The 21999-nt window shown below is 46.2% G+C and overlaps 1 protein-coding gene across 1 annotated transcript in view; it reads right to left on the minus strand.

The window, feature by feature from the left end:
* Nucleotides 1–21999, minus strand: part of DAPK2 (death associated protein kinase 2) — a 124222-nt gene that overhangs the window by 43683 nt on the left and 58540 nt on the right. Inside the window, 2 exon segments of the mRNA XM_038580648.1 lie at nucleotides 155–293; nucleotides 9704–9925. Of these exon segments, the coding sequence (XP_038436576.1) occupies nucleotides 155–293; nucleotides 9704–9925 (361 nt within the window).

Consider the following 21999-nt stretch of genomic DNA (forward strand, 5'->3'; position numbering starts at 1 on the left):
CTGTGGCCTCATTTCTTTCCCAGGAGCTCAGAGTTTTCCATGGCAAGACAAGGGAAGACGGCCAAATGGGCACCGAGCCCTTCCTGGCAGCGATGTCAGAAGGGATTGGTCCAGTCTTCCTAAAATGATTCTTCTCCCTCATTCCTTCACTGACCTTGAGATCAAAGTGAGCAATTTTCTTGGCATGAAGGTAGTTCACCCCGTCCAGGATCTGCTTGATGAAGCTGGTGGCCTCCTCCTCACTCAGAGACTCCTTCTGGGCCAGGAAGTCGAAGAGCTCTCCTCCTGACACCCTGCAAGACACCAGTGTGGGGTGGGGGCCAGGCACCGTCAGCTCCGTGTGTTAGGAGGCCAGGAGGCCAGGTCATGGGTGGCAGCTCCTGAACCTGATCCCCCACCATCTGGGCATATGGCAGGATATCCTTCCCCATCTCTGGGGGCCCCTGTCCAGTCAGCACCAGGAACCGACTTTGCCACTGATCTCGGACAACTCACTCCCCAACTCCCCCCCTCACCCCACCCCCGTTCCCAGGCAGATCTTAGTTTCCCTACCTGCAAAATGAACAGATTGAGTAAAATGGCTCCTAAAGCCCTTTCATTTTACAAAAGATGGCCTTCCAAGCTCAAGAGAATCTAGGCATGGATTCTAGACCCATCTAAAAAACCTGAAAATGCTACTTTTGTCCTCACACTTCACACTTAAACCTTATGGTAGATATGGCAGGAATAGAGGCCCACAGAGCAAAAAACCACCTCCCCTGTAAATACTAGTTTACATTTGTAACTGAATTAGGGATCTGGGATTGCCAGATAAAATAGGGGATTTTTATTTGCTGAATCTGGCAACCTTACTGGGCTTGTTTGTCCTCTGATGGACACTAGGGTATCCCGCCAGGATGTGCTTCTTTGGGGCTGAGATAGAGCCAAGGGTCACCCCAGGGAAAGACATTGGGAAGGGATGTGGGCCAGGAGGTTCCAAGAACTTAGGATCACCTGGAGAACTTGTTTAAAATGCAGATCCCAGGTCCTACCACAGACCCTAACCAATTAGATTCCTCTAACCCCCAAACCTTGGAACCTATAATTTTACAACAATAACATAATACTAGTAATTCATACCATTGAATATTTACTCTGTGCATTATGTGTGCCTTAGGCACATTATCTCATTTAACCATTGCAATACCTTATAAGCTAAGTACTAGCATTTTCCTATCTCACAGTTGAAAAAACAGAGGCTCACGGACACCTAGGTGGCTCAGTGGTTGAGTGTTTGCCTTTGGCTCACGTGATCCTGGGGTTTGGGGACTGACTCTCACATTGGGTTCCCTGCAGGAGACCTGCTCTTCCCTCTGCTTATGTCTCTGCCTATCTCTCATGAATAAATAAATGAATAAGAAAGAAAGAAAAAAAGAGAAAGAAAGAGAAAGAAAGAAAGAAAGAAAGAAAGAAAGAAAGAAAGAAAGAGAAGAGAAGAAAGGAAGAGAAGAGAAGAGAAGAGAAGAGAAGAGAAGAGAAGAGAAGAGAAGAGAAGAGAAAAAGAAAAAAAAGACAACCCAGAGGCTCAGTGAGGTTAACTGACTTGCCCAAGGTCATGGAGCTAGTAAGTGGCAGTCAGGATTCAAATCCAGGCAGAATGACTTTCAACCACTATATCAGACTGAGTGTCCTCAGATGATTCTTTATATGGCCAGAATGGCTTCTGTCCCAGTTTGGGGAATCACTCATTCCCTGCCACCTAGTTCATTCTAAACAAAGAGCACTGAAATTTCCTTTTCTCCTTTCTTTAAAAATATCCAAAAGCACCCATGGACCCACTAATCAATCCCAGCACCATGAAAAACACAACAACTGGACATGATGGGATACAACAGGAAAATATACAGCAACACCTATGAGGTATTTCATACCTACATCTGCTGAAGCCTCTTCAGTGCTATCCAACAGAATTTTCTGTAGTGATGGAAATGTCCACTAGGAACATTCTCCAATATAGTAGTCAATAGTCACACATGGCTACTAAGCATCTGAAATATGGCTAATGCAACCCAGGAACTGAATTTAAATTTTTATTTCATTTGAAGTCATTTTAGTTCAAAAACTGAAGTGGTGTAAAAAGTTTTCCTGTAAACACAACTTTATTGTTTTGATAGGATTGTATTTCATGCTAACCATTACATTGAGAATGAAGTCAATGTGCTGTAAGTGTAAAATACACACTGGGCAGGACACCTGGGTGGCTCAGTGGTTGAGTGTCTGCCTTTGGCTCAGGTCATGATCTTGGGGTCCTGGGATCAAGTCCCACATCAGGCTCCCCACAGGGAGCCTGTTTCTCCCTCTGCTTCTCCCTCTGCCTATGTCTCTGCCTCTCTGTGTGTCTCTCATGAATAAATAAACAAAATCTTTAAAAAATGCACACTGGGCTTTGAAGATGGAATATGGAAAAAAGAATGTAAAATGTCTCATTAATGATTTTTTATCGATTACATGTTAAAATGATAATATTTTGTATATATTGGATTAAATAAAAAATATTACAAAATTGATTTACCTCTTTCTTTTTACTTCTTATTCACTGTGGCTACTAGAAAATGTAAAATCACATATGTGGTTCATATTATATTTCTATTGAACAGAGCCAATATGGAGAGTATCTCATTTAGATCTATTAGTTTAGAGGAAATAAGAGACATAGAGGAACAAGTTAACTAACAAGCATGAGGAAGGAATAAGCCAAATCCAGGCTGTGAGACAATCAATGGAACAAATGACCTAGTTTTTCCAACAAATCAATGGCACCAAAGAAGAAGGGGAAGGAGAACTGCTATAGGAAATGAGATAGAAGAGGCCAAAGAACCAGATGCAGTATGTAGACCTCATTTGGAAGCTAATTCAAATAAAACAACCATAAGAAGGTATCTCTGGGTCTATCAGAAAAACATATGGACTGGAGTGGACACACCCTCGGTGGTCCCGAGGCCTTGGCTGGATATTTCCGCCAGGTGTAATACATACACAATGGGCATGTTTTTAAAAACTGTCATCAGTTAGAGATGCACACTACAGTATTTATGTGTAAAGTGACAGGATATCTGAGATTTGCTCTAAAATATTCCAGCAAACAAACAGTTGGAGTGGGGGCAGGTGTGGGCATAGGAATTTTACATAAAACAAGACTGGCAAAATGGTAATCATTTGAAGCTGGGTGATGGGCATATGAGGGTTCCTTATGTTATTCTTTCTACTTCTGTATATATTCCATCATAATAAGAAATTACCAGTAAATTTCCATGGGGGCAGGGGGAGACTCCACAATCTCCCTCAGCCGCCCTCCCTCATAATGACCATCATCACCTGGCAGTTCTTCCATAACAGATGAGGAAACCAAGGCCCACAGGAGGGGAAGTGGCCATGCAAGATCTCCGAGTAGGGGGGTGTGCAGTGAAGGACATGTCCAGGCCCTGGTCACAGTCCAACATTGTCTTCTCAGGTGAATGTGTAGACTGGAGATGAGCTGCACTAACTCTGTCAGGGACTGGGGGTCATGAGAATGTCTACGTGCTCACCTCGTTCCGAAGAGCAAATGAGTCGGTGCAATAAGGAAGGCACTCAGCCCAGTGACCCAGCACAGGCCAGCACTCCACCAGCAGGGGCTCCCGCCATGATGTTATTGTTTGTCACATGTGGTTAGTGTGGGCTGACACAGTGGGAGAAGGTGCTGGGAATGCAGTGAGGCTTGGGGAGGGTCTGGATGGAGGCAGCAAGGAAAACAGCGCCAGCAAAGGCACAGGGATGAGGAGGAGCACAAGGTGTGTCTGTGGCAGTAAGTCCCTGTGCGGTGGCCGGCCTCAGGGCTGAGGTGCACACCTGCCAGCATGCTGGTTCTGTCACTGACTAGCGCAACACTCTCCACCTCAGTCATCAGTCATCTGCCAAATAGGTTAAAAATGTCTACCTGTGGCAGACAGATGCATGTCAGAAGCCTCTGTTCCCGCTGGGGTGTGAGTTTCTCAAGGGCAGGAGCCATGAATCAGGTCCTCATCTTTATGTCTAGTGTCTACCACATAATAGACGCTGAGTAACTATTTAGAGAAGGTGGGGGACGTGGCAAATGGGTGAAGAGAGAGCGAAGTGAGGTGGCGCCTGTGAACATGCCATCCGTTAGCGCCTCGCTGTCCCCTACTCAGTCAGCTGGGTGCAGCCTGCAGTGGCTGCCTTGGTGTTTGAGATGAGGCTGGGGCACTACTTTTCCATGTGTCTCATGGGTGAAGTCATCTTCCCCCTGAGCAGGTGCTAGAAACTAGAGCCCCCTCTCAGCTGCTGAAGGAGTAACCCTGAGTTTGCTCTGTGGGCCTTGATCAAAGGGCCAGACGGTGGTGGTCCCAATCCTTCCCTGACACAGACCCAAACTTCCCCTTGGGGCGCTGCACGTGAGAGTTCCAGGACCTGGCTTTTCTTCTTGCAAAACAGGAATGAGGATGGGGAACCTCAGTGGCTCAGTTGGTTAAGTGTCCAACTTGATTTCTCCTCAGGTCAGGATCTTGGGGTGGTAGGATTGAACCCTGCATTGGGCTCTGAACTCAGCAGGGAGCCTGCTTCTCTCTCTCCCTCTGTCCCTCCCCCTGCTCATGCGTGCTCTTTCTTTCTCTCAAATAACTAAACACATCTTTTTTTAAAAAAGAGTTTAAAAAAAATAGGAATGAGGAGAAAACCGAGCCTATTGCCCCCTGGGAAGGTGGGGGGGCGGTTCTTGCTGTAGATTTGGACAAGTGCTAGGAGACCCTTGATAAAGTCCTGGAAGTAAATGTCACACACCATATCATTGTTAGGCGTGACAGTGCTAGAAGGGCATTCGATTCCAAGTTTATTCTACATTTGTCACCTGTGCACTGTGCTTCCCCAAGCATTCTCTCACTCAAGACTCCTATCTACCCCAGTGGGTGGATGGAACTTCTGTCCTGATTTTCCAGATGAGAAACTGAGGCCCCCTAGAGAGCAAGTGACTTGCCCAAGGTCACACAGTAAGTCATAGAACCAGGATTTGGAGCCAGATCTTCTCAGCCCCCATCCACCATGTGTATTTCTCCCCGCTGTGTCCACATTATAAAGGCCAAGTTGGTGTGAAAAGGAAAAGCTCAAAGCCACCCCGAGCATTGCGCAGTCCTCTGACATCCCTGTTCAGCCACATTCAAGCCCTCATCACACCACACTATTGTTACCTGTCCTTCTCTCTCCCTAGCTAGGTTATCTTTGCTTCCACAGCACCTTGTGTAACAAAGGCATTCAATAGAAGGTAGGCGGATAAAGGAACAAAGGGAGAAAAGCATTAAAAATATCAGCATAATATAGAATAGTCTGTATCATAGAGAAATGACGCCTTGGCATCTGCAAGGGACCTGTCTGGAGGCTGGTGCAAATGTTTAAATCCCCACCCCCACCTCCCCACCCCGCCCCCTCTGCAACACAGAACCCTGCCTGGCCCTTGTTTCCTGTACTTCCTGCTGGGTCCTGTTAGGTTGTGGCCTCAGGCACATCCTACCCTTCCTACCTTAAATAGAAGGCTACATAAGTATTAAAGAATCTCATGAGATTCTAATACATCTGGATGTGTCCTGTCACTCAAAGACACTGACATGAAGGCCCAGGCTGGGTGAGGACTTTGGGAGGCAATAATCAGCCACTCTGTTTGAAGGCGTGATCTGGGCAGGAGAGTGGGTAAGACATGGTCTCCTCTGGATAAAGAAGGGAATAATAGCTACAGTGGTCCTCAGAATCTCCCCCAGAGCCCTGGAAAGGGGGGAGGCCCACAGGGGTAAATGTCCAAGTCTGGACATCCAGGCTGGGGACACCCACATAGCTCTCCTCAAGGTTTTGTTCATTTTTCTCCCCCATAGTTTTTCCCCAGGATTTCTCAGCCCCAAAGCCTCTTCCCTGGAGCACCCTGTTTCCTCCCAAATTTCTCTCCTCTCATATCCCAAACCTCTTCAGCTTAAAGGTCAAAAGCAAATTCTAAGAGTTGGAGCCTCTTCTGCTCTCCTCTCAGCATCCCCAGGACCAGTCCCCTTCCTGCTAAGCTGATCTTCCTCCTCCCCGGTTGCTCTGCCTGCTGGAAACGCTTTTCAGACTCACTGTGCACCCATACTGAAACGATCTGCGTAGGCAGTGATTTGGGAAGGATCCTGCTGGAGCTGCTCGGGCCCAGGGAGCTGCACTCAATCTGGGGTGCTAGGAAGCCCTGCTGATCCCTTGGGGCATCCTGCCAGGCCATTCTGTGGTATATGCAATTGCCTGGGGATTGCTTCCCATTATCCTGGAGTCCAGGAGGCCCCAGGGCCATCAGGAGCCTGGATGGGAGGCCTGTCCAACCCTTCTGAGGCTAACTTAACATTTTTCAGAGCAAGCTCCACATATGACATGAGTTGATGTACTGAGACTTTGAAAATATTCTTTATGCTATACAGAAGTCAACTTATATGGAAAAACCAAATCCTTTCCATCCTTGCCTTCAACAGCCCTGACCAGAGGCAGCTGCCACTAAGGTCATGGATGGAGTAACAATAGCTAAAGGGGGCTTAAGCAAGAGCATGCCCTGCACCAGACAACAGTTGCTGAGAGGGGCAGTGGGATTGGGGTGAACCCATCCACAAAACCTGCAATTTCAACTGAATAGGCAGGCACCAATACTCATGCTTAAGCATTGGGCAGACCCATTAACCTATTAGGGCACCATGAAGACTGGGGGCCCAAAGGCTGCTGATCAGCCCAATAGGGATCACCAAGTTCAAACACAGAAACCCATGAAAAGCCCTTCTCTCTCAGGAGTCCTCCCTCTTGGGGAGGACCCTCCTGGCACATATGGCTTCAGTACAGCCTTAGCAGTTGCTAGTATTGCATAGACAAGCACCTTGAGAACAATGAGACAGCTTTAAAGAAAAGGAAACAAAGAAACTATGAATAGATAGAACCGAACAAGCATGGCAGCTCATGCAAGTCACACTGGTGGCATGGATGGTGACAGCTCACTAGAAGAGGTCACGTAACTGTTGCTGACCATGGGCCTTGCTGGGAGGAACAGGAACATCTCAAGACCATCCCAGATCCTGACCCCTAGGGTTTACAAACAGGGAGAAGCAGACAATTTCCCCAGCAATTAAAGAACAAAATTCTTTAATTTTATCAAAATAAAAATGACAACAAAGAATCATTTTATGACTATAAAGGTCAATAAATACTGAATCTTACTTTAAAACAAATGACCCAGAGGGACGCCTGGGTGGCTCAGTGGTTGAGCATCTGCCTTCAGCTCAGGTTGTGATCCTGGGGTCCTGGGATTAAGTCCTGCATCAGGTTCCCCACAGGGAGCCCGCTTTTCCCTCTGTCTATGTCTCTGCCCCTCTCTTTGTGTCTCTCATGAATAAATAAATCAAATCTTAAAAAAAAAAAAAAAATGACCCAGGGCTGACAACACTACAGGCAAATAGGAATGTTCCTATGTTATAGGTCATACTGGTTGATTAACACCGTCCCATGAAAGTGAGGCTGTCAAGAAGATACCTACAAATGTCAGCCTAGTCATCCCCTTCCTGGGAATTGATCTGAAAGGATCAATTCAAAAGAAAGTGGGATATTATGGGAAGAAATTTGTTTTATGGCAATAAATTTGTAATGGTTTAAAAGCTGGGAAAAAAACCCAAATGCCCAACAATAGGGATATATGAGTACGCAATTCAATGAAACATGACATCCTCAGTTAAAAGAAAAAAAATTTTTGGTGATATTATGCTGAGGGAAAAAATAGAGCAAGAAATTGTACAAGTACAATGATTGTATACAAATAGATAAAGACTGAGAGGAACCACAGAAAAACATAAATAGCTATGTTTGGGTGGTAGGATTATGAATGTAATTTCTTTTCAGTTGCTGGGAAGTTTTTTAAAGCAGTGGCCTCGCCTTCCCAGTGGAGGTGGGCTTGTCACTCTGCTGGGAACCAGAGTGCATGGTTCCCTGAGCCCTGCCGCATGCCACACCTTGGGCTGTCCACGTGCCTGAACACACCTGTGGGACGCCCCCAGGCTTGCTGAGTCAGGCAGCAGCATACGCCAACTAGTCCAACTGGCTGGGAGGTTCATGGGAGAGACATGAAGGATGCTGGAGTAAGAAAGGAATAGCACAGGCAACCCTATGAATTTAAACAGTGAGATGGATAATTTAAGCATCAAATGCAAGAGTATGCAAATGGCCATCTGCTACATAAATCTATATCCTGGTAATACAAGGGCTTAGCTCTCAAATTAGAATTCTTTCAAAAGTCAGGTGGTCCACCCAACCTGTAGGCAGGTTAAGGATAGCTGCCACATTTATAGATGAGAGCTGAAGCTCAAAGGAGGGAGGGGACTTGCCCGAGGTCACAAAGTCAGGGATTACCAAAGCAAATTCCACCAGTCCTCTGTTAACTGGCAGATGCATACATGTCTATGAGGCTCAGAACATTCCCAACACCAGTCTCTTTTTTTTATATTTTTAAGATTTTGTTCATTTATTTGAGAGAGGGGGAGGTGAGAGAGAGCATGAGGAGGGGGGAAGGAGAAGCAGACTCCCCTCTGAGCAGGGAGGCCCCATGCAGGACTCCGTCCCAGGACCCCAAGATCATGACCTGAGCCAAAGGCAGATGCTTAACTGACTGAGCCACCCAGGCACCACACCCCAACACCAGTCTTGCTGCTTGACTGAACACAGCCATTGTGACTTGTGCCACAGTCCAACTCAAACTCTGTTGCCTGCCAGAGCCCCATCTCCGCATTCCATGGAGACACCTCCAGGAGGGACACCAGGTTGCCAGTCCCCGGAGCCTTGGTATCACCAGACTGTGACATCTTCCCCAGCTAAGCCAGCATAAGGCCCTCCCAGCTCATGCTCATTGCTATAGATTCAAGTTCTGGCCCCACCTCTTCCTGGCTATAGGGTCTATAAGTGACCTGGCCTCTCAGTGTTCTTGTCTGCAAAATGAGCAGAATAAGAGTCTCTGTGAGAATGTTAGGAAGATTAAGTAAGGTAATAGAAGTGCTCAGTACAGTGAACACAGAGTAGCCCCTCCATGCTAGTAGGACACTTCCCTCGATAGTCTTTGGGAGGACTGAACAAGATAGCAAACACGAAGCATCTGACAAATGATTGGCTTACAGTAGGGCTTTCTAAATAATGGCTATTATTACGATAATGAAGGCATCAAACAGCATAAATGTGGGGAGGTTGGGGTTGGGGGTTCCCACGAAAGGGCTGGAGAAGGGCTTTGCAGAGCCTGGAAGATGTTTGTCCCTCTCCTCCTCATAGAGAAGACCGTTCCTGGACAGGCTTTCCTTCTCTCCTACCACCTTCTTACACCCCGCCCCCCACCATCCTCCCAGGTGCTCTCCAGCCAGGAAATGATCCCAGAGCCAGCACTGCTTCCCTTTTATTCCCAGGGTCCAATAAAAGCCAGACGTAGACCTAGTCCTTTGTCCCTGTTGCTCAGCAAACCCACTGAACTTTGACCCAGGTTCAGAAAGAGGGGGTGGGGATAACCACGGGAAACCACCCACCGCTGACTTCACCTCCTCTGGACAGAACTTAGGACTGCTTGCTGCTGCCCTCTGGGGCCCGTGGCTGGAGCACCCACCACCCTACCTGTCCTCATGCCCACCATGGGTCCCGGGCACCCACTCACAGTTCAAGGATGAGCACCACGTCGGTGCGGTTCTCGAAGACATCGTGCAGTGTGATGACGTTCGGGTGAAGCACCTGCCGCAGGATGCTCACCTCCCGCTCGATCTCCTCCCGGCACACGCCCCGCCGGCTGGCCCGACTCTGACGCTTTTTGATGAACTTGGCCGCGTACTCCAGCCCCGTGCTCTTCTCTCGGCACTTCTTCACAATGGCAAACTGGCCGCTGTGGGGACACAGACCGGCACAGTCGGGGTGTTACTGTGTCCATGGAGGAAGTGACCCAGTTATCAGCCCCCAGGCCACACTAATTTAGAGTCATTCTGCGGGTAGGACAAGTCATGCCACCAGCCAGCATCCTCACCTGCCCATTAACCAGTGGCTGAGATGGGGCAGGTACTGAGCTTCCCTTTTGTTCATATGAACCCTTTCCTTTACTAGGAACGAATGTTAGTATTGTCATTCCCAGTGTACAGATGTGACCACTGAGGCCCTGAAAGGTTATTGATTTGATCAGGATAATACAGCCTCATCATTCCTAAATCTGTTAGATTAGAACCCAAGTTCAGTATCCACTAGATAAAATCACAATGTCCAAAGGCTTATACTATATAATGTAAAGACTAAAAAGGAAAAACACAAAGATCAGATTGGCATGGTCAAAATACTAACAGTTACTTGTTTGGGTGTGCCTTATCTGGATACAAGCATGAATTCATCCATTTATAATTATAATATCTCTATATTCTTATGTTGGTACCTTTGCTCCTAACCTCCTCCCAACAAATAAAATCTTAATGACCTGAGCAAAGCAGGTCCTCAGTTGGGTAACAGAGCAAATATGAGGGTGATGCATTTAATGTAAAGACAAGGCCAGAGGATATGCTGGCTGGGTTGGTGGGATACTGGCAGAGGCAGGGTGGGTAGAGGTAGCCTAACACTGTTAATAACCCTAAGTGGGAGTTCGTCATGGTGAGAGGGCTGATGGGACCACAGAGTTGTAAAGTGTTAGAAAACTGAGGCATAGAGGAGGTCAAGTGACAAGTGTGAAGTCATCACAGAGTTAATGGCCAAGCCAGGTGCCGAGCCCTGTCCACAAAGCCACTAAGTAGTTATAGAAGTCAAGACTCTGCTTAGTGCCCTTCAGGTCTGGGTCTGGAAATGCTTCACTGGGGACCAATACAACCACCATGAAATGGCGTCCATGCCAGTGACAGGTGTCCCTGAGCCAGCTGCTCTGAGTGCTCCAAGGATAGCCCAATCTACAGGGAAGGGCAGTAGCCTTCTGTTCACGATCTCAGTTTAGGTGGGCAGGGTGGGTGAGCAGCTCTAGGTCTCTGGAGACTGCCCCTTTTTGGGGTCCTCCCACTCTTCTTCCATCATTTTCCACAACTGCCCCACGTTTTCTCACCCACAATACCCACTGCTTAAGACAGATCACCGAAAATTTTCAGGTCCAGCTTAATAAGGGAGCAGCACACCCCACACACAGGATGTACTCTCTTAGTGGCTCTGGGGTAAGAGTTACACACAATGAAATTCTCCAGATATTTGCCTCAACCTCAGAAAATAGCATCACATCTGAACCACTCCATTCCTAGAATAATCCTCAGTGAGACAGCCTTCAAAATAAACCTAAGTGGAAAAAAAAAAGTCAAGTAGAGGAAGCAATGGATAGATATGCCAATACTTAAATAGCATTCTATGGCAACCACCTTAGAGATGTCACCCGACACATATTTCTGTATCTCTCCATGCTCTCATCCTCCATTCACTCAGTGCTGCCAACAGGTACAGAGGGAGCGCTGGGAAATGATAAGGTCCTGGGGACTGGGTTAGGATGGACAGAGATGGTTTTGTGGAACCAAACTTATACTACATTGCCTACCTACTCTAAAGTTTCAGCTATTTATGCCCTGAATATAGGCTCCTGGCTGTCTACACACCAGGGGCTGACACAGGTGGAGTGAAGCCAGGCCTCCCAAAGCCAGAGTGAATACATTCAGTGAGATCTCTAACATAGCTGGTCCCTTGGAACTACTTTGGGCCTCAGAGACATTGGGTCCCTTAGTGAGTGTCAGCAAACACCTGACATAGCTTCCAGTCCCAGGCAATTGTGAGTCTTAATGTCAGGATGGCCAGTTTTTTCTTTTCTCTGACATCTTAGGGGCCTGGCATCAGGAGGCCTAGGGGCACACAGGGCTCACACTCTTTCTAGCTGACTGATAGGGAAACCAAAGCTTAAGGATTTTAAGCTTTTTGTTTAAGCTTATAGAACACAGATGTGAAGGTGCAGGGTTTTTATAAAGCAGAGAGAAATATTTTAAGTCACCTTGAGATACACTACCCCTCTCCCCACCTTGTCTTATGAGGGAAACGGAGACATTTTTTTATCACATGACTTAAAAATTCCTCAAAGTCTCAAAAAAGTAAATGAGTGCTTGCTTTTTCCTGGTTGAGTTTTCTCCTGTGAGAGCACCTTTAGCAATGCGAAGTCACTAAGAGTCAGTCCTAATATGCAGGTGACTTCCTCCTACCAAAAAGAGGTATTTTGAGAGTGGGTGAATAATGGAGCCAAATACCAAGCCACACCACTCCTCTCCCCTCTCTTCCTAGAGGAAGGATCCCTGCCCAACCTGCCCCAAGGAGCCTAATGGGAGCCCAAGGAGAGTGTAAGCTACTTATGGGTTTGCCCCTCTTGTTGGGCCATTACTGAGAAAAGGGGAGAAGATGTTCCATGAGGGCAGGGCCCAGGCCATGAGACTTTAGGAGCAAAAGCAGCCTTCCAGGAAAAGCAGGCCAGGACTCAGGGAACTCACACTGTCACCTGGGGCAAGTGGCTGCCTACTCTGAGCATCAGTTTTCTCATCCATAGAATGGGAATCATGACTCCCTACTAGGGAATCGTGATGACTGGAATATCTACTGTGCTGGGCCATGGTCAGCTCTAATGAATGATAGCTATTCTGTTACTAGTTTATTGCTCATATGAAGGCCAAGCAAGAGGCACCACAGAAGTCACTGATTTAAATGGTGTACAATATATGGCCGGGGAATCAGTGTCATTTTAAAAGTCCTCCTGATGATTCTAGTGCTCAGCCAGATATAGGAATAACATTGTTGTAAGCACTTAGCCAACTTAGCCCTTGGAGCAGTGGTTCTCAACTGGCTGTGCATCATAATCACCCAGGCAATTTAAAACCTGGCTGCCTGGGTCTCATCCCCAGAGATTCCAACCTCCTGAGTCTGGGTGGGCTGCAGTCTGGGAACTGAAATATTCAAAAACTTCCCAGGTGACTGATGTACAGCCAGGGCTGAGAAATACCAACTTACAACTGTCCTCTGATTCTCTCCATTTTACAGATGAAGAAACTATACTTCTGTTACTCACTTTATTCCTTGTCCTTTTCAGCATTCATATACTGAACTGCCATTGAAGTGTGTCAAATTAAGACTGAAGATTACCCTAGGCTTTGGGCGTAACAAGAGGGGAAGTTTACATTCAGGCATGCTCTGGTCACTGTGCCCACAGTGAATGCAAAAATCAGAGCTGAAGTAGAAAAAATATCAGAGCTGAGATGACTCTCTATTATGCACTGTTGATCCATAGATGGGCAGGTAAAAGCAGTGATGGTGATGTGCTCTCATCTGCCCATTAGGATGCTCCAAAGCCAGGGGTTCAGGTCACACAGTGCAGAAGCTGCCCAGCTAGGCTGTGGGGACAAAGGGTAGGCAGTGAGGGCCCCTCTAGGTTAGGAAAGAGCCACCCAGAGTGCCATCCAGAGAGGGAACAGAGAGGACCCACCCAATCTCTAATGAAAGTCATTGCCAATACTAAATCTAAATTATGGGAATGCTGAAACACTGACGCACATGTGCAAAGCATGCATATTCCAATCCTCCCTCCCTACCTCCCCACATTGCAAACAGTCAATACCCAACCCATGGTCTACTACAAAGGACTGGCTGGCGGTCAGGAGGCCCAATTCTTGGTCCTGCCATCAGAGCCTCATGGGCTGGCACAAGGCCCTGCCTTTCTGGTTTGTGTTTCTCCACCTGCCACCTGAGGTCTCACCTCAGAAAGCTTCTGTCAGAAAGCTTCAAAAAGCTGGTGACAAACTGAACAGACATAAGGGCTTTCCCTTCATTCTCCATGTGGGTTCTAGGCAGAGCCCCACCTTGACCTGGAGCAGCCTGTTCAAATCCTTGGGCTTCAATCTCCTTCCCTGTCAAACAGGGGTGAGAACACCTGGCCTGGCCACATGACAGGGGAAATCATAAATGATGCCTGAGAAAGGGTTTTCCCATCTAGTGCTATAGAAGGGAAGGAGGCATGGAGGGGCGGGGTGGAACTCTGCTCCTGAGGGTGTCTTGCAAAAGTCACGTAGCATGGTTTAGTGACAGATGGGCAATCCCTAGACACAAGTAAGCCTCCCTACTTCCGCCAGCACACTCTCCTGAGATGAAGTCAAGAGCACACCCCTCTTCTCAGGCACAAGGCTCAGCTCCTCACTCACTCCCAAACCCCAGGAAGATGGAGAGCAGCCTGCACAGAGTGAGGCAGATAGGGCCTCATTCAGAAACTCAGTAGTGCCCAAGGTGGCACCCCATGAGGGTGTCCTATTGTCTGCCCAGGAATCAAATAAAAAGGTGTAAACCTAGAAAGGTTTCTTGGTGCCAAAAACGGTGTTATGTCTCCAACACCAGCTCCTCAACTCTATGGAAGAGCCTGGCTCAGTCACCTCCAAGAAAGGAGGTGGTTTTTCACTGCCAAAAAAGAATAACCCGAACATAAACCAGATCTCACACCATTTAGATTTTGTATAGCACTGGGATACTACAACACTGATATCCAGCTTTTCTCTTTATAAGCTAATTGTCTATTTATTCTCTTTTTTAATATTTGCAGGTATCCTTCATAGTTCCATTTCACAGAAAAGAAAACAGAGGCCTAAGGAGGTGACTTGGTAGTTGGGCCAGCTTAGCCGGCCCTGAGGTCAGGGCTAGGACACAAAACCACATCTACTGATTCTAGATTCAGTAGTGTACCAAACAGTGGGGAGAGGAAGCCCACCCTAGAAGAGAGGAGTATTTTATCATTAATATTATTTAGAATTGCATATGGACAGTGAAAATAAAAGGCAGACTTATTTTTACTTGATTTTGTTGCTGGTGCTAATTTTCAAAAGAAAATGCACCCATCATGGCCTGCATGGAGGCGACCAAATCCTATCTTCCATGGTAAGCAGCAGCCAACCAGACTTGCTCTGACAACCACCAGGGGTGGGCTGCTAAAGGTGTTCTGTAAGGCTTAGGAATAGAGCAGACCTAACTCATTTCCTTTCTCAATCAACTTTAAAGTGTCCGTGACTTTAGTAACCCAACCCAAAGCCACCCGTTAATAAAGGTAAAGATCAAGCAAACCCAGGGATGAGATGCCATGTGAACCAAGTGATAGCAAATGGGAAGTGTTCCAAGGCACAGGGATGTGGAGACCAGGTTCCTCCTCCTGTTTGCCCCACACGGTCACTGTCGTTCCTCTTTCTACACTGCAGAACAATGAGCCACGAGTCCTCTGGAATTACCCTGCAAGTTTTCATGGCCACAGGGCAGGGAAAATACTTAGATGCTTCCAATCAAGGCCATCTCAAATGCAGCCCACCAGGTCGAGGAATGGGACCTTCAGCTAACATGTCTCAAATGCATGGGCCATGGGGACTTTGGTTAAGCTTCCAACTCTTGAGTTTGGCTCAGGTCATGATCTCAGTGTCGTTAGACTGAGCCCTGAGTCAGGCACTGTGCTCAGCATACAGTCTGCTTGTGAAATCTGCTTGAGATTCTCTCTCTCCCACTGCCCTTCCCCCAGTGCACACACTCTCTCTCTTTCTCCCTCTCTCAAAATAAAGAAATAGAATCTTAAAAAATAAAAATTAAAAGACATGGGCCAGGAACATTTCAAATCTATAGTCTGTAGGAACCAGACCAGCCTGATCCCACAGGACTCACTCCTGATTCCATGGCAACAGCCTATCTGGGGATGGTGCCATGGAGCCCCCTCCTCACCCCTCTGCCAGCCCACCTTTGACTATGGAGCCTCTGTGGCTGACCCTGCCTCTTATCTCCCTCCCATGACCAATACATCCAAGCCCTAGTCAGGCCATTCCTAATTCCCATGAACAAGATCCTTCTCTTCATTGCCTTAGCACTGAGCCTGTTCTTATCTCCTACACCCCAGTCCAGGACTTAAGAGTCAAAAGACCCAGGTTCTACTTCCAGTTCTACCTTCAGTAAATCATATCCCTTGTGTGTAAGAGAGACATAAAAACATCGCAATCTCACTAGATTGTAATGAGAATGAAATGAGACACATGTATGAAAGTACTACGTGAAGTATAACTTCACCGTGGATGTAAATTATTTTTTCTTTCCATCTAGTAGGTCGCCACATCCGGATCCTGGTCCCCATTTTCCAGTCCCAGCATATTATTGAACTCGATTCAGCTGCCAATGAACCGTATCCCCAGAGCTCAGCTTAAAACCAGATAGTGCTGGGGAGGACCACAGTAGATGACAAGCAGGTCCCCGTTTGATGCCAGGATCCAGGAAGGCAGAGGACACCTAGGACACAGTTTCTCAAGGACAAGGCAAGAAATCAGATAGCCAGGAAGTCAAAATAGGGTGAAGAAATAGAAAGTTACCAGAAGTCAGAGCAGAAAGCAGGTCAGAATTCCAGGCCACAGAGATAAGGGTAAGGAGCAAGAATTTACCAAAAGCCAGGAAGGCAGCACATCAGGAGCTAGGTGGGCAAGCAAGGAGTGCGAGGCACACAGGAGCAGCATCCACGCCAGCCTGAGGTGAGTAGAGACTCAGAAGCAGACAGAAACATCAGCACCAGACCTGTAACACAAGAGTGCCCACAGCCGTTCATATGGCCTTTTCTCCCAGCTACTGAGCCAGACCTGCTGTCCAATGAACCCGTTTCTCCTCCCTGACCATGTTGCCAATGACTTCATAGTCTTCTGATGTCGGTTTTTAAATTTGAGGTGTGGAACCCTCTCTCCCATAAATCTTGCACAGAAGCCCAATATTGACAAAAGATAAAAAGCAGTGCTTCTTTTAGCGGAGGGGCCCTGGGAACCCACCCACTCAGAGCCCACCCCCTGATGGCTAATAGGCTTCATGGTACTCCAAGAGCTCCAGGAAAGACAATTTGAGAAGTACACTGTACAATGTGGCAACATGCTCTTTGCTGATACCCAAAATAGTTTCAAACTGTAAATGGAAAGAGAGAGAGAGACAGAGAGAGAACACCTATGCTTCTCCAAATTAATGGGGCGCCTGGGTGGTTGAGTCGGCTAAGCATCTGCCTTTGACTCAGGTCATGATCTCCAGATCCTGGGATTGAGCCCCACATCAGGCTCCCTGCTCAGTGGGTGAGTCTGCTTCTCCTCCTCCATCTACTGTTCCCCTAGCTTGTGCTTGTGCTCTCCCCTCTCCCTCTCAAATAAAATCTTAAAAAAATTATTATCTAGCCTTTTAAGAAGTCACCCCCAGTAAGCCAAGCTCAGAGTCAACAGTAAGGAATACATGGAGGACAAGAATCAGGGACTACCAGTCTCCAGGGAGCTGAACCCTGACCTATGAATGGCCCCATCCACAGAGTCACAGGTGTCTGCTCCTGCTGGCCTATGGCAGTTGCACTCACAGGTTAGCTCACTTGATTCTCTGCCCCTGCAAAATAACTTCCTTCCTCTGACCTTTTTTTCTTCTTTCGTCAGAAAAAACTCCTAAAGCATAGAAAGGAAGGAATTGTTGAGCATAGCTAAGTTGGGCTGAGGTATGATTACTTTTGGATTCTATTTTTAAGCATAAGCACATTTTGATGCTGCTGTCAAGTGAACATGAGCCCACACGTCCAAGACCTGAATAAGTTAGGCCTGATTTAAGCTGGACTTGGCTCTATAGAGAATGGTTTTTGCTGAAAATACAGCTCAGTGTCCTCTGGTGTATCCTTAAGTCTAGAGTCTGGATCCTAGACATCGACATGATACAGGTTACATAATATAGTGTTGGGCATGGCGCCTTCCACCCACTCAACCTGCCTCTCTCCCTACCCACCCACTCCCTCCACCATCCACCTACGTGCCTGTTCACCAATCCATCCATTCACTAATTCATTCCTCCATTCCTCGTTTATTGATCTGTGTCCTAAGTGCTGTGAGCATGACGCACCCCACAACTTGAAGGGCTCACCATCAAATGGGGAGAGGAGACACACACTAATGGGAAAAGAAAGAGTACATGGGCATGTAAGAGATATTTGGCTCAGGGTCAGGTGAATGGGCAAACAGACAATGCTGCAGCAAGTTAGCAGAGAAAGACAAGTACAAGCTGACGGGGGCAGGGGGGGAGGTCAGTGGAAGCCTCATGGAGCTGGTGGAATTTGAACCAGGCCTGGAAGAAAAAGCTGGATTCAGACAGGCAAAAGGGAAACAGCTCAATAAAGAGAAGCAGAGAGTTATATACGAATACTTTATTCAGCAGAGGCCCCCATTACCACCTCTCTACCTCACTTCCTTGCTGACAAGTGGCCACTTTCTCAAGAAAATACATCAGAAAGCTACACTTGCCCCTTCCTCTCCTTTTTGTGGGGGCAGTGGGATGGGGGGAGCAAGTGGTTAGCCCACAGTAATGTTCTGTTGGGGTGGGCCCCTCTTCTCACTATCTAGTTCCTAGCAATCAGATGTACATTTGATCAGTGGAAGAACTTCAACAGAACTAGCTAGCTCGAGCCTAGAAACCTCAGCCTGGGTGGCTCAGTGGTTGAGCGCCTGCCTTCGGCCAGGGCGTGATCCCAGAGTCCCGGAATCGAGTCCCGCATCAGGCTCCCTGCATGGAGCCAGCTTTTCTCTCTGCCTATGTCTCTGCCTCTCTCTCTCCTTCTGTGTGTGTGTGTGTGTGTGTGTGTGTGTGTGTGTGTCTCATGAGTAAATAAAAATATTTTTTAAAAAAACCAGATGAGATCTTAAACATGAGCTCATCGGTGCAGAGTAAGACAGAACTGCAAAGGAAAACAGAACAGTCCATGATGGTTGAGGTTCTGCTATTCCTCTGGGGGTACAGGGCCATCCTCAGGAAATGGTGAGATGAGCAGTTTATCTTCTATAATCCCTCCCTCCCAACTTGCCCGACCCCCTCCCCTCCAGCACAGGCTATTTCCTGTCAACTTTTACCTCCTTGTGGCCCCCATTGCTCTGGGATCCTTTCTAGAACTCACGTAAAGTGACAAAGGATTCCAAAGGATTCACCTGACCTCACGCCAAAGCAACATATTCACATTTTAATAGCATCCTTGGCCAAGAGGGGCTTCAAGGTGGCAAATTGAGGCCCATACCGGGCAAGTTGAGAAATTCTTTGGAGATAAAATGGTCTCTCCACTTTCCTAAAATTCACATCAAATAGGTGGCTCTGCAGAGAACAGACTATGTATGTCTCTGTATGTAAATGTGAGTATATGAACAAGTCATGACCAATTATTTCTTCTTGATTTTCTTCTGTATCCCTAGATCTTAATATCCTAGGAATTCTTGTTGCAACTTCTTCATTGATACACTCAGTTGTTTGCCATCCTCTGTTTATCAGAATTTTTGTGAATTTTTCATCTCAAAGTTTGCTTCCTTGCCATTACTTGACGGTGTCCCAGATGACATCTCTCAAACACTCAGCTGTGAATGTGGGGAGATCACAAGGTTAGGAATCCTGGCTCTGTCACCAACTACCAACTTCTCTTCTCTCTTGGGGCCTCAGTTTCTTCATCTGAAAAATTAAGGGTTGGACCAGATGTCTTATTCACATCCCAGCTCAACCCCTTAGGATTGTCTGATGCAGGCCAGTATGTCACTATCTATCAGTTTGAGATACAGAGGGTGACTTCTGGGTTTTCCACTGCACAAGGCCCAGCTATAGGGTGAGGCTACTTAGACTTATCAGTCACATGTTAACCAACTACATTTCCAAACAAGGAGGGGGATTAGGGGCTTCTGGCAGGAAAGCAGATCTCAGGCACTCTCAGCAAGATACCCGTAGACCATCTTTATATCCAGCAAAATGCTGAACACACCAAAGGCCAAAGGTTATTTCTATAACAAATGACCTGGGCATTTACCTTAGCCCTTTACCACTAACCAGCCCCAAAGAGCCTGGAGAGTAAGAACTCTCACAGACCCCACTCAGCACTGAGCACACAGCAGGGAGGCAGCCAGTGCTTGCAGACAGCAAAATTTCTTCTCTTTTAAAAACTTTTTTTACTTAAATTCTATTTAGTTAATATAAACGGTGTTATTAGCTTTTGGGGTAGAACTTGGTGATTTATCAGTTGTATATAACACCCAGTGCTAATAATATCAAATGCCCTCTTTAATGCCCATCACTCATTTAGCCCATCTTCCATCCACCTCCCCTCTAGCAACCAGGTTTGTTCCTATAGTTAAGATTCTTAGGTTTGCCTCTCCTCTGTTTTTATCTGATTTTATTTTTCCTTCCCTTCCCCTTTGCTCATCTGTTTTGTTTCTTAAATTCCACAAAGGAGTAAAATCATATGGTATTTGTCTTTCTCTGATTGACTCATTTCACTTAGCATAAGTGAAATACCCTCTAGTTCCATCCACATAATTGCAAATCACTATTTTTGATGGCTGAGTAATATTCCCTGGTAGAAATATACCCCATCTTCTTTTTCTGTTCATCTGTCAACAGACATCTAGGCTCCTTCCTTATTTTGGCTATTGTGGACATTGCTGCTATAAACATTGGGGTGCATATGCCCCTTCAAATCACTGTGTTTGTATCCTTTGGATAAATACCTAGTAGTGCAATTACTGGGTCATAGGGTAGTTCTATCTTTAACTTTTTGAGGACGCTCCATACTGTTTTCCAGAGTGGCTGCACCAGCTTGCATTCCTACCAACAGTGTAAGAGGGTTCCCTTTTCTCCGCATCCACATGGTTAACAGACACATGAAAAAAAGTTCAACATCACTTGGCATCAGGGAAATATAAACCAAAACCACAATGATATGCCACCTCACACAGGTCAGAATGGTTAAAATTAACCACTCAGGAAACAACAGATCTGGCAAGGATGCAGAGATTGGAGAAAAGAAGATTTAAACTGAGGCAGCAGAAAGAATGGTGAAAAGGATCACCCACAGCCAGCCTCAATGCAGCAGGAGCTCTTACTGGCAGATTCACTTAAAAAGGAATAGGTTCCTTGTAGTTTTTTTTTAATTACAAAAGCAGCATGTTCATTATCTAAGAGAAAAAGGAAACACAGAAAAGCACAAGGAGGAGGCTAAAAATTGTCCTTAATCACACTTTCTGAGATAAGCATTGTTATCATTTGGTCTGCTCTCTTGGATTTTTTTCAGCGCATAATATAGTCTTTTCTATTTGTTTCTTAATTTTTTTAAAAATGTAACTACCCAATAAAAAATAATAAAAAATAAAAAATAAAAAAATAAATGTAACTGGAATGACACCATAAGTACTGTTTTGTTTTTTTTTTTGTTTTTTTTTTTTGTTTTTTTTTTTTATAAGTACTGTTTTGGAAATTGTTTTTTTGCTCCACTTAACAATATATCCACTTCACATTTTCCTAAATAATTAGACATTCTTTTACTGCCTGATTTTAAATGGCTACATAATATCCCATCGTACAAATAAACCATGGTTTTATTTTATTTTATTTTTAAAGATTTTATTTATTTATTCACAACAGACACAGAGAGAGAGAGAGGCAGAGACACAGGCAGAGGGAGAAGCAGACTCCATGCAGGGAGCCCAATGTGGGACTCGATCCTGGGTCTCCAGGATCAGGCCCTGGGCCAAAGGCAGCGCCAAACCCCTGGGCCACCAGGGCTGCCCTAAACCATGGTTTTAAAAGAAAATTCTTAATTTTGACATTTTGACATTTTACTTTGACATCACCTCCAATTTTTTTTTAAAGATTTTATTTATTTATTCATGGGAGACACAGAGAGAGAGAGAGAGAGAGAGGTGAAGACACAGGCAGAGGGAGAAGCAGGCTCTATGCAGGGAGCCTGATATGGCACTCGATCCTGGGTCTCCAGGATCACGCCCTGGCCCAAAGGCGGCGCTAAACCGCTGAGCCACTGGGGCTGCCCCACCCCCAATTTTTAATATAATTAATAACGCTGTTAGAAATAACTATATATATTTATTTATATATCTTTGTATACACGCCCTATGATTCTCTTTCCATTTATTTATTTATTTATTTATT

The sequence above is a fragment of the Canis lupus genome, chromosome 30 (genome assembly GCF_011100685.1).
Source record: "Canis lupus familiaris isolate Mischka breed German Shepherd chromosome 30, alternate assembly UU_Cfam_GSD_1.0, whole genome shotgun sequence".
In the NCBI taxonomy this organism is placed as follows: domain Eukaryota; kingdom Metazoa; phylum Chordata; class Mammalia; order Carnivora; family Canidae; genus Canis; species Canis lupus.